Source organism: Hyphopichia burtonii, assembly GCF_001661395.1.
Source record: "Hyphopichia burtonii NRRL Y-1933 unplaced genomic scaffold HYPBUscaffold_2, whole genome shotgun sequence".
NCBI lineage: Eukaryota > Fungi > Ascomycota > Pichiomycetes > Serinales > Debaryomycetaceae > Hyphopichia > Hyphopichia burtonii.
The window spans coordinates 1044940-1061934 of NW_017963729.1; the positions used below are offsets into that span (position 1 = coordinate 1044940).

The 16995-nt window shown below is 33.8% G+C and overlaps 5 protein-coding genes and 1 non-coding gene across 6 annotated transcripts; 5 read left to right on the plus strand and 1 right to left on the minus strand.

Moving 5' to 3' along the window:
• Nucleotides 1-1370: 1370 nt before the first annotated feature.
• On the plus strand, nt 1371-1442 carry HYPBUDRAFT_t40. The gene has a single exon. It is a non-coding gene; the product is annotated as a tRNA-Met (tRNA).
• Nucleotides 1443-1596: 154 nt separating this feature from the next.
• Nucleotides 1597-1968, plus strand: HYPBUDRAFT_191453 (uncharacterized protein). The gene is made up of 2 exons (XM_020222945.1): nt 1597-1625; nt 1686-1968. The coding sequence occupies exons 1-2, from the start codon at nt 1623-1625 to the stop codon at nt 1869-1871; spliced, it is 189 nt and encodes a 62-aa protein (XP_020077867.1). The 5' UTR covers nt 1597-1622; the 3' UTR covers nt 1872-1968.
• Nucleotides 1969-2113: 145 nt separating this feature from the next.
• Nucleotides 2114-4587, minus strand: HYPBUDRAFT_160641 (uncharacterized protein; the record flags this gene model as incomplete). The annotated part of the gene is made up of 2 exons (XM_020222499.1): nt 2332-4587; nt 2114-2271 (listed from the first exon to the last, which is right to left on the minus strand). Exons 1-2 carry the CDS (start codon nt 4307-4309, stop codon nt 2114-2116), a joined length of 2136 nt encoding a protein of 711 aa, XP_020077868.1. The 5' UTR covers nt 4310-4587.
• A 287-nt stretch (nt 4588-4874) lies between these two features.
• On the plus strand, nt 4875-7281 carry HYPBUDRAFT_238661 (leucine rich repeat protein; the record flags this gene model as incomplete). Its single annotated transcript, XM_020223230.1, has 2 exons — nt 4875-5918; nt 6042-7281. The coding sequence occupies exons 1-2, from the start codon at nt 4909-4911 to the stop codon at nt 7279-7281; spliced, it is 2250 nt and encodes a 749-aa protein (XP_020077869.1). The 5' UTR covers nt 4875-4908.
• A 674-nt stretch (nt 7282-7955) lies between these two features.
• On the plus strand, nt 7956-10841 carry HYPBUDRAFT_165512 (uncharacterized protein; the record flags this gene model as incomplete). The annotated part of the gene is made up of 5 exons (XM_020222708.1): nt 7956-8991; nt 9089-10234; nt 10471-10507; nt 10668-10693; nt 10725-10841. Exons 1-5 carry the CDS (start codon nt 8200-8202, stop codon nt 10839-10841), a joined length of 2118 nt encoding a protein of 705 aa, XP_020077870.1. The 5' UTR covers nt 7956-8199.
• Nucleotides 10842-10996: 155 nt separating this feature from the next.
• On the plus strand, nt 10997-16916 carry FAS2 (trifunctional fatty acid synthase subunit). Its single transcript, XM_020220848.1, has one exon. The coding sequence runs from the start codon at nt 11131-11133 to the stop codon at nt 16840-16842; it is 5712 nt and encodes a 1903-aa protein (XP_020077871.1). The 5' UTR covers nt 10997-11130; the 3' UTR covers nt 16843-16916.
• Nucleotides 16917-16995: the final 79 nt, after the last annotated feature.

Genomic DNA, 16995 nt, shown 5'->3' on the forward strand with positions numbered 1-16995 from the left:
AACTTCGTGCAATGTCGGTTATAATTCCAACTTGCCAATTTGCCATCGAATTCTTATGCTGGGTGTTGATGAGTCGTAGTGACTAGCAATCTATTTAAGGTTTCCGACTTGTGTAGTTACTTACGCACTGTAAAGACCAGGGTATCTTTCCGCATCTATCAGACCATGTCGATTTTTGCTTCTGCTTTCAAATCATTATTCCAAATAGATGAAAACATTAAGCATATACTGGGGCCTGTAAGTGTATGTAGCCTGACTAGCCCAATACTATGAAGGTGGCCACAGTCTTGCTTAATATCTACAATTTGGCAATGTATTCTGTAATAATTTTTTGGAGCAAACATTTTTGTAAAAATTGAACTTTTTGTGAAAAATTCCGAAAAGTTGTAAAAAATGAATATTTTAGATTGATATTCATATACAGAGTCTCGGTTCACTTCTTACCTATGTAACAACTTAGGTTTATACAAAAGACTCTTTCAAGCAAAAAAATGACTTTTCCATCAATAGGTTTCAGAAAATGACCGTTGGAGTAGATGTAAGCCAAGTGTCGAGTAAAAGCGTTCTAACCAGCTTTTGGAAACTTAGGCACACTTGATGATTGTCACTTTCAAATTCATTATGGAAAGAAATAGTTCGAATGCAATAACTTCCAGCATATGCGTTGATTTGCTAAGTAATATATTGAATAATTGAGTATGGAATCGATTGACGTAGATCTTATTTAAAAACCCAACAACAAGTCCAACTAAGGAATTATCTCAATGCTAATCTGTCACTCAGTGGCATGTTGCCGATTGTTTTGCATGGCTGCGAATTCATACATCTCTTGATCTTTCGTAGGAGATGCAGCGAATATGTCCCTCAGCGACTGAAACCTTGGGTACGCTTTGATTCGCTTTTGAATGTTCTTGAAGGTTTTAATGTCGCCCTTCAAACCATAGGGAAAGATTTTATACGATAGAAAGCCGAAAGCGGAGAGAGATTTAGTTTAAAGTCTCTAAAGATCATGGCAAGCCAATAAATCTGGGAAAACTTTGACTAATTACATATATCTCTTTACAGTGATTAAGCATTTTTTATTTACTCGTAATGCTAAGAAACGATAGGTTTTCAAATCAATCAGGGCATGTTAGTGGACCAGTGAGAGAGTTTATAAACCTAAAAATTGTGACTTTTCTCACGCAATAAGACCAGTTTCTAGATGAATATTTCCTAAATCATAACTAATAAATGATAAGGTATTAAAATATCTCATAAGAACCCCTAAATAAAGAAAAACAAAAACATGAAAAAGTGGCATTACTTCAAATTTGGCCTAAACAAATGCCAACTAGGTAAATTAGGTCCTAAAAAAGTTTGTAAGAATCAGCGCCGTGGCGCAGTGGAAGCGCGCAGGGCTCATAACCCTGATGTCCCTGGATCGAAACCAGGCGGCGCTAGCTGATCTTTTTTTAATCAATTTTTTTAATTGATCGCGCCTAAACAATTATAACACGTCGTAATTTGATTGATTTTGATTTTAGAGAAAAAAGTGAAAACTGGAGAGTATAGATGTATAAACTTTAGCTTTTTTTTTTATTTTTCAAATATTCCCATCAACTCATCAACAAACCCTCATAATGGTAAGTTTAGAATCACTATTAAGTTTCAAAATATTCATACTAATGTAAATCATATCATAGGCATTGCAAACTCCAAAGCAAAGACAAGCAAATACTAAATTTGCTAAAAAAAACTTAAATAAACAAGGTAAACCAAGAGAAAAAGAAGAAGAAGTCGAGTTCCCTGTTTCAAAGACTTGGTTGTTTGTTTTATTGTTCTTAGTATGTGGTGGTGCTGTATTAGAACTTTTAAGAATTATATTTTAAATTTATAAAAGTGATTTACTGTATTTTTAGTGGAAGAAGTAATATAGTATTCTTTTTCAGAACGAGATAAATCTAATTTCAATTCATCCAATGTTACTTGAGCATTAAATAATGTATATTTAATAAAAATTTGATAATATTTGCTGATTTGTAAAAAAAAATGATAGAAAAAGATTGAAAAAAGAGCAAATCATTCGTATACAAAAGAAGTTTGAAGTGAAAGAGTCATTCTATTTTAATTATCATTCCGTCATTATATCGTTTGCTTTATCTTTAGTATCATTATCATTAAGAGTAGTATGGTCATCTTCTATGTCAAAACCTTCACTAAATTGATTTAGTAAGTCATTAGTTTCTTGATCAGACATTTGTGATTTTTGTTTATTATCAAAATCAATAACTTTTGTGGGTATATATTCACCAAAGTTTTCATAAATATTTATAAAATTGTTTAAATCACCATCATTTTTGAAGTCAAAAGTAGAAAATTCAATAAGAGGATTATTGATTAAATTCAAATAGGGTGCACAAGTTTCAATTTCAGTTTGTGATAGTGGTATAACATTATTTTTATCATTTTCTAATTGTGAAGTATTAGGTGATTCACAAGAAAATTTAAAATCTTTTGAAATTATTGGATTTACTGGGTTTTTAGGTAATTGGAATTTATAACCATAAGCACCATTCAAGGGAGAAATCAATCTTAATTGATCTTTATTATCGATTACTGCCAACTGATTAAATTTAAATTCTTCAAGAGTTGGAATAGTTATGAATTTGTTTGATTTGAAAGATGATAAAATCCACAGATCGGAGAAATTTGACTTGTTGAATAATTTACTTTGATCAATCGAAGAAGCACCCAAAATATTTGGTAAATTATTATTTAAATTACCACAGGATAAATAATTTATGTTATACCAATGAATCGAACCTGATTTTTTAGTAATGCACCCAAAGCCTGAATTATTACTTGTAATCATATGTCCATTTAAATTATTTTTAGTAGTGTTAATAAACCAATAGATATCTTTGATAATGGCACTTGTTTTACCTCTTAAAAATTTACCAATTAAAGAAATTTGATTAGGACATTTATATAAATCCCAAAGATAAAAATTATCACCTCGTAAGTTTGAATTTACCAATTGTAAATCATAAGGACTTAATGATAAATTTGAAATACCACCAGGAGGTTTGAAAAAACAAATTGTATTACCATTTGATAAATCAACAATTTTACATAACTCATTATTTTTTGTTGATTTTTTATTTAAATTTGAAGCAGTTGAATATAATATTTTACCAATTGCTTTACCAACAGAATTCATTGAAATAACAAAATCCTTATCTAAAGACAGTTTATTAGTTTTTTTAGAATTTTGACGATTTTTATTCATATAATTTTGAAATTTATTTGAACCCATTTCACTTAATCTAAATAAACCATCTAATGCGGTATTTGATAAAGTTAATAAAACCCGATTTAACAAAGGTCCAGGTGGAGGTAACTTTACCGGAGTAAACATTCTTGATTCATTATGATTTTTTTTCAAATTATTCATATGATTATATTCTGTTGTTGTTGGAGAATATACTAACCAACTACCAACAAGATCAAAAATGGGTTTATTATCAAAACATGAAGTTTTCATTAAAACCATACCATCTTCTATATCTAGCTTTGGATCTTCTGCTAAAAAAGGCTGGGTTGAAACTGATTTTAAATGATCTAGTTTAAAATCGGAATTAGCACGAGATGAAGTAAATCGACCATCTGCAGTTATCTCAAATTTGTAAACCATCATATAACCTTGAATATTTGATACAATGAAAAATTGTTCACTCAATTTAATAGTTAATTGAGAACCATTCATTTGATCAGGAATATACAATTGGAAATACTCGTCAGCAATAACCTCTACATAAAGTTTACGATTATTCCCTTCTTTCACCACCAAAATATAAGTACCGTCACTTGACAAGGAACTACCAACCAGTAGAATTGACTCAATGTACAGATGTTCATCAAATTCATCATCTTCTAAGAGTTTGTGTTGAAACTTTAAGTAAAGGGTATCATCCAGTTTCGATTTACAAGAATTTTGTTGAGACCAGCTCCACACTTCTAATATGAAAGCATAAGGATACACTATGACCAAGTCCCCATTTGGATTAATCATGGTGATATTATCACGTTTAACATCTTCAGCTGGTGGGATAGCCGCCGAAGGGTCAGCGTGTGTATTCGAATCCGAATCAGAATCATCCGACTTGTTGGATTCCTTTGTTGTAGTAGTAACAGCAGTAGCCGACTTTAACTTATTCCAAGTAGCAGAAGTAGTACCCAACTTATACCCTTTCTTCGGGGTGGTCAAGATTCTACTGATCTTTGTCTTATCGGACGTGGTGGCATAATCCGGAGAAGGCATAGTCATTATACACAATAGACACTTCCTCGATCGATAAACTCAATTGATAAATGCGATTGATAAACTCAATTGATAAAATGATCAATTGATAACTGACCAACTGAAAGTTAATCGATTGCAACGAAACAAACAAGAACCAAGCAGGATCAATGAGCTTCCTCGACTAATTGGATGTACAAGCAGCGGTTTATAAGCAGTGTAAGCACTAAAGTTTGAAAAGTATAAGCAGTGAGGTATAAGAAGTATAAGTTGGTAAGCTGATACAAGTAGTAGTTGAACTCAACAAATACCCGCCCAGTATCTTCCCAACCAAAACAACTGTTGATGTAATTGATGTTCTTATCGGAGAGGGGGTGGGCCCGGCACCGGGACACGACCCTCCCACTTGGGGTTTGCGGCGTAAAGCCCAATGGGGAATGTGTGTCGAGGGGTGATAGCACGCGACACCATGTGTCGCGTGCTGACATCAGCGCTTACATAAGACGGATGTAAGGCAGGACCGAGTATCGGATAGGCCGTAAGCGATAGGAATTGAAAAATTTATAGCTGATAGAATAGATGAAGATAGTTGACGGCTAGGGGATAGTTATTATGGAAAGGGGAAGATGGATAAGGAGCTAGGATATAAAAGTACGATTGACAACTTCCCGTCGGATATTTTGGATGATATATTTGGATGTATGGGCATCAATGACTTTGTTAAATTAGTTAGTAATGATGAATTTATTGAAGAGAATCCTTCAATTACCCAAGCCATAATGAAGAGGATGAGCAGTGAGAATATTGCGTATACTAACAGGGTATGGCAATTGACTTTTTTCGAGATGTATATGATGGTACCTTCGAATGGCTATTTGGATAAGGAGAATTTAGAATTTTTGGAGAAGCTTGAAGACATTGAAGATTTGATTGAATTTTATGTTAAATACGTTGGGACTCGGGTTGAGTTACAGTATCCCTTAACAATAACGTATTATATCTGGAATTTGATGGATATATTTGAATTTTTAAGTATATTCAAAAAAATTAGTCTTAATAAAGTCGATGAGATGAATCTACGGTTTAATATCGAGTTAGAGTTTGACCCGGGTATATTACATTTGATTAACCTCACCCAGATCATTGAAGAAGTATCGGATTATGTTTCCAACACATTAACCCATATATCAATTACAAATTATACTGGAGACTTTCAATTTGATGTTTCCAAGTTTCCAAATTTGCAAAAAATAAGATTTGAAAATACTAATGTTAAATTCAAATCGAGTTTCCGGAAAAATTTATTGATCGATACTTTAATTTTGCATCCTAATTGTAATGGATATAATAATAATAAACCGATCATACTTTATAAGTCGTTACCAATAAATTTAAAGATCTTAAAATTAGGGAATTGCATTATCAACAGTAGACTGATGAATTATGCAATTCCAACTAATCTAGACACTTTAATATTATCAAGAGTGAAAGATTTTCTGAATTGTTTTTTGGAGCGAATGATTTTATCAAATTTACCAAATTTAACTAATATCAATATCGAAAATATACTTGATTCAAATAATCAACTAATAAAAATTTGGGGGGCAGATACTTGTCAACAAATGAATATATTCAAGTTCTTAAATAACATTAATAATTTGCAAAAACTAACAATTTCAAATATTCAAAATGATGGTAATAATGGAATTTGGGATATAACTAATTTCCCCTTATTACAAGAATTGAGTTTCCATAGAAGTTTCATTACGTGTTTGAAATTACCACCAAAATTAAAACAAGTCAGTTTATCCAATAATAACATTACTAATTTTTCAAGAGTTGTGTTACCGTATTTACCCCCAACATTGACTTATTTAAATATAGCTGATAATCCAATTAACTGGGATACCGAAACCAAACCAATTAAATTACCGTCAAATTTAACGTTTTGTAAACTTTCAAACACCGGAATTGGTTCAAACTTGCATAAAATTGAATTCCCTGATTCAATAAAAATCTTATCTCTAGAGGTTAATCAACTTACTTGTGTGGAAAACATTAAATTTCCCAAAAAATTAGTTAATTTAGGTATTGGTTCCAATTACATACCAAATATTAACTCATGTTTAGACTTACCCTCGCTGGTTCATACCATACATATGACAGAAAATAGATTGAAGGGATCAATCGACTTATCTCATAATCTGAATGGAGATGAATTGAATATACAGGTTTTATACTTAAACTATAATCAATTTAACACAATCGAATTATTCAAATTCCCAAGAAATTTGAAATTATTAAACTTTGATGACTGCCATATACCAAACTTGAAGAATGTTAAGTTTCCCTCTACTATAGTCGAATTAAGTTTTAATGGATGTGATATCAATAAGATTCAGAAGATCACTTTTGAAGATGATTCAAATTTACAATATTTAAACTTGGCTAATAATAAACTAACTGAATCATGTCTTAAACAAATTACATTCCCAGATAAAGTAGAAACTTTAAACTTATCTCATAACAAGATTGAATCAGTAGATTCGAAAAAATTTCAAAATTTGAAACATTTAAAATTTTTGAATCTTTCCCATAACAAGCTTAAAAAAATTCAATTGAATTTAAATTCAAATTTGAACGTCTTAGACGTTTCGATCAACTTGATCAAACTCGTTCAATTAACCTTTACTAGGGATTCAAATTTGAAAATAATTAACTTGTGTCATAATAAATTAAATAATTTTAATTTCCACATGCTTGGCCATGGCGTAAATGGCATACATCATAATTCATTAATCGAAATTGATTTAACTGAAAATAAGTTATATGAAGATGACTTATCTAAATTATTGAATGAAAACAATTATCCAATTAATTTAAAAGCTTTATTAATTGGTTATACCGGTTTACAAGATCAATTTGGTTATGATATCGGTAAAAATATCATCAACTCTAATTATTGTCAAGGTAAAAAAATCGATGTACCTGATTTATAACTTTATAGATTTATAGAAATGTTGATCAATTTAATAGTCCTGTTTAGATACTAATATTTGATATAGTAATCAAATCATACAGGGTGGAGTTGATCATAAATTAATATTCCAATTGCGAAAGTGTTCTCGTAAACCAATTTAAACTGAAAATAACCGAATATAATCAGGGTAAATGAGAAGGCATACGCTTTGGGTCTCTACATTATACAAAACATATGAGTAAACGTATATTAATGACTGAAAAGAAGTGATGTTTAATTTTTACAAAGTTGTGGAAAAGTTTTTCCTTTTATAAAAAGCGTCCGGGTAGAGACACGTCTTTTTTTTTTAAAAAAACCCCAAACACCAAATTTTCAACCAGGACACGCTCGAAGTCCGATGAATATCAATTATTCTTTTTAACACAATGTCTATCGATAGGCATTTCATATATATTACGGTATAAGAACTCTAGCCAACCTGAAACAATTGCATATAAGATGGGGTAAGACTGGAATTGACACTAGAAAAGGAGCAAGGCAAACTGAAGTTTATGTCATATATATGTTCAATATATGTTGGATATAGATATATAGATGTATGTTCGAAGATATATGATATATATGTTAGACATAGAACAGACATAAGTTATATATAAGTTAGTAGATATATTTACATGTATTTGCTAATAGATTGTTTCGGTTCACTAACTATTCATAAGTTGTATTTAGGAATCGATAGGATCACGTAACTTCCTCATTAAATTCTGCCAAATTGTCCAATAGTAGGATTGCCACTTCTCTTCGCTAGTTTCTCGTCTAAATACCTTGAGTTGTAAACGCGGTGCCCATTGCTCTTAGCTTTTTGGGTACGGTCATTTTAACAAATATAAATAAAAGAGAGATCTCACTTTTTGCATACTTTTTTGAATTGCTGCAAATGTCATTTAATAACTACTTCCCGCCACCAGGACTTACTAGAAATCTCAATCAGCAAGTGATTCACCCCGAACCCATTGATTCTGCTCTTCCTAGTCAAAAAGTTGCCGAGACTGAGAATATCGATCCTGAGGTGGTAACTACGGGTATTCTAGAAGTCCTGCAATTGCGGTACACCAAAAACAATTCCAATAAGCGAGATGAAAGTCTTGCAGAAAAAGTTTCAGCTACAATTAGCGAAATCAACGGTAATACCAATAATAAACCAATCAGCAAAAACTTCGAATCCTGTTTGGGGTATATGCAAGGTCTTTTTGAAAAGGAAATGAAAAGTCACGATGCAAAAATCCAAGCTATTTTCGAGGAATTGGCCCAAACTTGTGATGCCAGCCATATAGATGAAGCTTCAGAAGGCCGCTATAAGGTGTTCACTAAGGTTGTTCGGGACAGTAAGGCTGAACAACTTGACGACTCCAACGCATGGGAAAATATCAAAAAGATGATAGTCAATGAAACTAATAAAAGTTATGGGATTAAGGATAAATGTCAAAATTTCTCAAACCAGCTTTTAAAAGTATGTCATGACGGTATGCGTGATCATAGAGATATTAATAAAGACCAAATCAAGAATTTCAGAAACTATCTACAAGCCCAACAAACTTACTTGCAAAACTGTTTGAAAGAGCATATTACTGAAAGCAGCAAGACTCTTGAAGACGCACTCACTCAGTATTGGGATATTAACGATGCGAAGAGTATCTGTACCAAATACATTCAAAAGATTACACCTCAAGTAACAGCCAATCAAAAGGAACATTACAATAAAATCGAGGAAGATTGCTGAGGATAGGCTTGCTTGTAAGGAATGGCTTTATAAAACCTTCCAAAAGATGTTACCAACTGATGATGAAAATTCATTTGAAAACGAAATTCCTTTGTTTCCTATTAAGCCAGAGCCAGACACCGTACCAGACACCGTACCAGATACAGAGCCAGAGCCAGAGCCATCATCAATTTCGAAACCAGGTTCTAGTTCTGAGTCCAAGTTTCCTTCAATTGCTTCATTGGCCGATTCATTTCCAAGCTACCCTCAACGTATTAAAGAGACTCTGAGTAAAATTATGCAATTTGATCAAGAAATCATTTTTGAAAAACTTAGTAATTTTTCTAATGTATTCACCAAGCAACCTCCAACGGGTGTTCCTAAAAATCGTGTTATGGGAAGATACGGAACCAGTCCAGTAGAAACAAGAGAACATATTTTAAAAGTGCAAGAATTTCTCTTTAACAATTCAGTTCACCCATATTATTGGGGATACGCATTATTCAGTTCTACTTGTCCAAAAGGCAATGATTTTTTTGCACCACGTCCCACCGATTGGTATTATCAAGTGGCTAGATTACTAGAAGGGTTTGATTATTTTTACGCCAGGCAATATGAATTATCATTAATTTGGCATATTAAACCCAATCCAAAGGATTCCATTAGCAATTTGATCTTGTATAACCTTCAACAAGTAATATCGGCCAGATTCAATACAAAACTGTATTTGTTTAAAGAATTGAAAACTGTCATTTATATGATTCTTAGTGAAAATTTTTATAAATCTTTAGCAGAGCAGGTAATGAATTGCACAGACAGACTAGAACTTTATCTTTTATGCCTTACTGCATCATTTCTTGACTCTGAATTGGGGAGAGAGCCTTTAACCAAAGAGTACATTGAGTATAAGTCTTATTGCAATGATTTTGACGATCATGAATTTGGTCACGAATCGGAAGACTGTGAATTCGAGCACGAATCCGATGGGCATCAATCTGATCACGAATCCGACGGGCATCAATCTGAGCACGAATTCGATGGGCATCAATCTGATCACGAATCCGATGAGCATGAAGATGAATTTGAAAATTCAGATCTAGTCTACGATCCTAATCGTGAAGTACCGGGTTACCTTTGGTGTGATGAATGCGGCTGTTCTGTTTGCAAAGAGGAAGAGGCACGGGCTAAGAAACATGAAAAGAAGTTGAAACAAGTAAAGAAAAGGGCCGATGGGCCTTGAAAAACTGAACAAAGTATATAGTATAATAATATACCCTAAACGATAATGAGATGGGTGCAAAAGACAGTAGTGCCCAAACCCAAACACCCTCAACCAACAAAAACACCTGTACACCAAAATGAATCTGTTGAGTTTTGCCCAAAGTCAAACTTCTTTGTTGGGTGAAAAATGATTTTTGGGATTTTCGCCTTAAAATTGTTGCAAAACAGAAAAGGGACTCGCACTCAAAACTAGTTGTTATTATTAGTGAGTGCAGTGTTGGGGTGTATTAGCTATTGTAAGTATTAACTATTGTACGTGTTATTTATAGTAAGTATTAAGTATTGAAGGTATTATGTATTGTAAGCATTAAGTATTACAGTATTAAGTATTACAGTATTAAGTATTACAGTATTAACTATTACAGTATTAAGTATTACAGTATTAACTATAGTAAGTGTATCTATTCTATAGCTCATTATAGCGTGTTGAATTATATAGAATACCTGGATTCAACACTGAAAGGAAATACAGGGCAACTAGTGTGGATGGGATTACTGCAATATTCCACAACATTCACCTCGTAGACTTGGTTGAGTAGTTTTATCAATCGTAGTATTTTTGTTATTCTCATTATTTTTTTTTTTGTTTTGTATGGAGATCGCACTGATTATAGTGCCAACACTTAAATAAACCCACCAACAATTTTTCACTAAGATCCCATCGCTTTGGTCCCTGTTATCAATATAATATTGGCTTTACTTCCTGATTATTTTGTTTTAATAATTTCAATTTTTTTTCTTTAAGCTTTTCTCTTTTCCCTTCTCTTTCAAGACACTTCAATTGTTCAGTCTTGATCTATTTATTTCCACCCCCCCTAATACTTCATCATGAGACCAGAAATTGAACAAGAACTCTCTCATACTTTATTAACAGAATTATTGGCTTACCAATTCGCTTCTCCAGTTAGATGGATTGAAACCCAAGATGTCTTTTTAAAACAACACAACACTGAACGTGTTGTTGAAATTGGTCCTTCTCCAACCTTAGCTGGTATGGCCTCAAGAACTATCAAAGCTAAATATGAATCTTACGATGCTGCTTTATCTTTACAACGTCAAGTTTTATGTTACGCCAAAGATGCTAAAGAAATTTATTACACTCCTGATCCAGCTGACGTGGCTCCTCCAGCTCCAGCTGCTACTGCTAAAGCTTTAGAACCTCATGTGGGCTCTACTTCTGCTCCTGCCTCTGCTATTCCTCCAGCTACTACTTCTGGTGCTCCAGCTCCGGCTCCAGCCGCTGCTCCAGCCGCTGCTCCAGCTCCAGCCGCTGCTCCAGCAGGCCCAGCTGCTTCCATCCCCGATGAACCAGTTTCTGCCGCCTTGGTCTTACAAGTTTTGGTTGCACAAAAATTGAAAAAACCTTTGGATTCAATTCCAATGTCAAAAGCTATTAAAGATTTGGTTAACGGTAAATCCACCGTCCAAAATGAAATCTTGGGTGATTTAGGTAAAGAATTTGGTTCTACTCCTGAAAAACCTGAAGATACCCCATTGGAAGAATTGGCCGAAACTTTCCAAGACTCTTTCAATGGTCAATTAGGTAAAACTTCCACTTCTCTTATTGGTAGATTAATGTCCTCTAAAATGCCTGGTGGGTTTTCTATTACTGTCGCTAGAAAATACTTGGAATCAAGATTTGGTTTAGGTTCCGGTAGACAAGATTCTGTTTTATTAATGGCTTTAACTAATGAACCTGCTTCAAGATTAGGCTCCGATTCGGATGCTAAAGAATTCTTGGATTCTGTTGCTACTAAATATGCTTCTAATGCCGGTATCTCTTTAACTTCTGCTAGTGCCGGTGGTGCTGGTGGTGCTGGTGGCGCCGGTGGTGCTGTTATTGATAGTGCTGCTTTAGATGCTATTACTTCTGAAAATAAAACTATGGCTAGACAACAATTAGAAGTTTTAGCTAGATACTTACAAGTTGACTTGAATAAAGGTGCTAAATCTTTTATTAAAGAAAAAGAAGCTACTGCTCTTTTACAAAAAGAATTAGATTTATGGGAAGAAGAACATGGTGAAATCTATGCGAATGGTATTAAACCAACTTTCTCTCCATTGAAATCAAGAACTTACGATTCTTACTGGAATTGGGCTAGACAAGATGTTTTATCAATGTATTTTGATATTATTTTTGGTAAATTAACTTCAATTGATCGTGAAACCATTAATCAATGTATTCAAATTATGAATCGTTCAAACCCAACTTTAATCAAATTTATGCAATATCACGTTGATCATACTCCTGAATATAAAGGTGAAACCTATCAATTGGCTAAAAGATTAGGTCAACAATTAATTGATAACTGTAAACAAGTTTTAGGTGTTGATCCAGTTTTCAAAGATGTTTCTAAAATTACTGGTCCAAAAACTACCGTTGATGCCAAAGGTAAAATTAATTACCAAGAAGCTAATAAAGATTCAGTCAGAAAATTCGAACAATATGTTTATGAAATGGCTCAAGGTGGTTCAATGACCAAACAAAAAGGCCAACCAACTATTCATGAAGATTTAGCCCGTGTTTATAAAGCTATCACAAAACAAGCTTCATTATCTAAAGGTACTAAATTGGAAGTTCAAAAATTATACAATGAATTAATCAACTATGTTGAATCAAATAAAGAAATTGAAGTTGACCAACCAACTAAAGATGTTTTACAAAAAGCTGCTGCTTCTAATTCTGGTACTTCAACTCCAAATGAAGAAGATGAATCTGCTTCCTCAGATGACGAAATTGCTTCATTGCCAGATAAAACTTCTATCTTGCAACCAGTCTCTTCTACCATCCCACCTCAAACTTTACCTTTCTTACACATCAAACAAAAGAATGGTGATGCTTGGGAATACTCTTCTAAATTCTCCTCTACTTACTTGGATGGTTTGGAAAGTGCTGCTATTAATGGTTTAACTTTCAAAGACAAATACATCTTAGTTACTGGTGCTGGTGCAGGTTCAATTGGTGCAGAAATCTTACAAGGTTTAATTAGTGGTGGTGCTAAAGTTATTGTTACTACTTCTCGTTTCTCAAGAAAAGTTACTGAATATTATCAAACCATGTATTCCAGATATGGTGCTTCTGGTTCCACTTTAATCGTTGTTCCTTTCAATCAAGGTTCTAAGAAGGATGTTGAAAGCTTAGTTGACTATATTTACAATGATCCAAAGAATGGTGGTTTAGGTTGGGACTTGGATGCTGTTATCCCATTCGCAGCCATTCCAGAAAATGGTAATGGTTTAGATAATATCGATTCGAAATCAGAATTAGCCCACAGAATTATGTTGACCAACTTGTTAAGATTATTGGGTTACGTTAAAACCAAAAAAGTTTCTGAAACTAGACCAGCTCAAGTTATTTTACCACTTTCTCCAAATCATGGTACTTTCGGTTTTGATGGTTTATACTCTGAATCTAAGATTTCTTTAGAAACCTTATTCAACAGATGGTACTCTGAAGACTGGGGAAATAAATTGACCATTTGTGGTGCTGTTATTGGTTGGACTAGAGGTACTGGTTTGATGAGTGGTAACAACATCATTGCTGAAGGTATTGAAAAATTAGGTGTCAGAACCTTCAGTCAAAAAGAAATGGCTTTCAATATCTTAGGCTTATTAACTCCTGAAATTGTCAATTTATGTCAAGAAGAACCAATTATGGCTGATTTGAATGGTGGTTTACAATTTATTGAAAACTTGAAAGAGTTCACTCATAAATTAAGAACTGATTTAGTCGATACTGCTGATATTAGAAGAGCTGTTTCAATTGAATCTTCTATTGAACAAAAAGTTATCAATGGTGATAATGTTGATGCTAACTACTCTAAAGTTGTTGTTCAACCAAGATCTAATATGAAATTCGAATTCCCAACTATGAAACCTTATGAACAAATTAAAGAAGTTGCTCCTCAATTAGAAGGTATGTTAGACTTGAACAGTGTTATCGTTGTTACCGGTTTTGCTGAAGTTGGTCCATGGGGTAATGCTAGAACCAGATGGGAAATGGAAGCCAATGGTGAATTCTCTTTGGAAGGTTGTATTGAAATGGCCTGGATTATGGGTATGATTAAATATCATAATGCTAACTTAAAGGGTAAACCATACTCTGGTTGGATTGATGCTAAAACCCAACAACCAGTTGATGATAAAGATATCAAATCTAAATATGAAGAAGAAATCTTGGCTCATACTGGTATCCGTCTCGTTGAACCAGAATTATTCGATGGTTATGATCCAAATAAGAAAAAGATGATTCAAGAAGTTGTTATTCAACATGACTTGGAACCATTTGAATCTTCAAAGGAAACTGCCGAACAATACAAACACCAACACGGTGATAAATGTGAAATCTTTGAAATTGATGAAAGTGGTGAATACACTGTTAAAATCTTGAAGGGTGCTACCTTATATGTTCCAAAAGCTTTAAGATTTGATAGATTAGTTGCTGGTCAAATCCCAACTGGTTGGAATCCAAAACAATATGGTATTCCTGAAGATATCATTTCTCAAGTTGATCCAATCACCTTATATGTTTTGGTTTCTACTGTGGAAGCTTTATTATCTGCTGGTGTTACTGATCCTTATGAATTCTATAAATATGTTCATGTTTCAGAAGTTGGTAACTGTTCTGGTTCAGGTATGGGTGGTGTTTCTGCTTTGAGAGGTATGTTCAAGGACAGATACCAAGATCAACCTGTCCAAAACGATATCTTACAAGAATCTTTCATTAATACTATGTCTGCTTGGGTTAACATGTTGTTATTATCATCATCCGGTCCAATCAAGACCCCAGTTGGTGCTTGTGCTACCGCTGTTGAATCTGTTGATACTGGTATTGAAACTATTTCTTCAGGTAAAGCTAAGATTGTTCTTGTTGGTGGTTATGATGATTTCCAAGAAGAAGGTTCTTATGAATTTGCTAACATGAATGCTACTTCTAATGCTCTTAAGGAATTCGAACATGGTAGAACTCCTCAAGAAATGTCTAGACCAACCACTACTACTAGAAATGGTTTCATGGAATCTCAAGGTTCTGGTATTCAAGTTATTATGACTGCTGATTTAGCTATCAAAATGGGTGTTCCAATTTATGCTGTTCTTGCTTTAACTGCTACTGCTACTGATAAGATTGGTAGATCAGTTCCTGCTCCAGGTAAAGGTATTTTAACTACTGCTCGTGAACACCATGGTGACTTGAAATACCCATCTCCAATGTTGAACATCAAATACAGAGCTCGTCAATTGAAACAAAGATTAGGTCAAATCAAATTATGGGAAGAAAGTGAAATTGAATTCTTGAATGAAGAAGCTGAATTAGCTAAAGAAGATTATGGTGCTGAATTCTCTGAAGCTGATTTCTTACGTGAAAGAACTGAAGAAATTCACCGTGAAGCTAGACTCCAAGTTTCAGAAGCTAAGAAACAATGGGGTAACAACTTCTACCAAAATGATCCAAGAATTGCTCCATTAAGAGGGGCTTTAGCTGCTTTCGATTTGACTATTGATGATTTAGGTGTTGCTTCATTCCATGGTACTTCTACTGTTGCTAATGATAAGAATGAATCTGCCACTATCAATTCAATGATGAAACATTTGGGTAGATCCGAAGGTAATCCAGTTTTCGGTGTTTTCCAAAAATACTTAACTGGTCATCCAAAAGGTGCTGCCGGTGCTTGGATGTTGAATGGTGCCATTCAAATTTTGAATTCTGGTATTGTTCCTGGTAATAGAAATGCTGATAATGTCGATAAGGTCTTGGAAGATTATGAATACGTCTTATATCCTTCCAGAACCATCCAAACCGATGGTATCAAAGCTGTCTCTGTTACCTCTTTCGGTTTCGGTCAAAAAGGTGCTCAAGCTGTTGTTGTTCACCCAGATTACTTATTTGCAGTTATGGATAAATCTTCATATGAAGATTATGCTGTTAAAGTTAATGCTCGTAACAAGAAAGCTTACCGTTACATGCATAACGCTATGACCCGTAACACCATGTTTGTTGCTAAAGATAAAGCTCCATATGCTGATGAATTAGAACAACCAGTTTACTTGGATCCATTGGCTCGTGTTAACGATGAAAAATTGTTGAATTTTTCCAAAAAGGATGTCCAAGGTAACACCTATGTTTCTAAGGTTGCTGACGCCACTGCTAAATCTTTAGCTGCTTTGAATAAATCAAACAAAGGTGTTGGTGTTGATGTTGAATTATTGTCTGCCATTAATACTGAAAATGATACCTTCATCGAAAGAAACTTCACCCCAGAAGAAATTGCTTACTGTCAAAGCTCTTCTTCTCCTCAAGCTTCTTTCACTGGTACTTGGTCTGCCAAAGAAGCTGTCTTCAAAGCCTTGGGTGTTAAATCTCAAGGTGCCGGTGCTTCTTTGATTGATATCCAAATTAACCGTGACTCCAATGGTGCTCCACAAGTCTCTTTATCAGGAGCTGCTAAAGCTGCCGCTGCTAAAGCTGGTATCAAGAACCTCAATGTTTCTATCTCCCATGATGACTTCCAAGCTACTGCTGTTGCTTTAAGTGAATTTTAAATCTGATTTAACTATTTATGTATTGTTTTTTTGAATAACTATTCAACATAAGTATCTTTTGATAAAAATTTCAGTAGATTGTAGACTTCTTCTCGTATCTTGTCCAATTAAACCCAATAGATCCAACAATCATAGTGTTTAGGTGATTAAGTA

Excerpts from the sequence above, each read along its gene's own strand:
- FAS2 (XM_020220848.1), top strand. The coding sequence starts at position 11,131 with ATGAGACCAGAAATTGAACAAGAACTCTCTCATACTTTATTAACAGAA.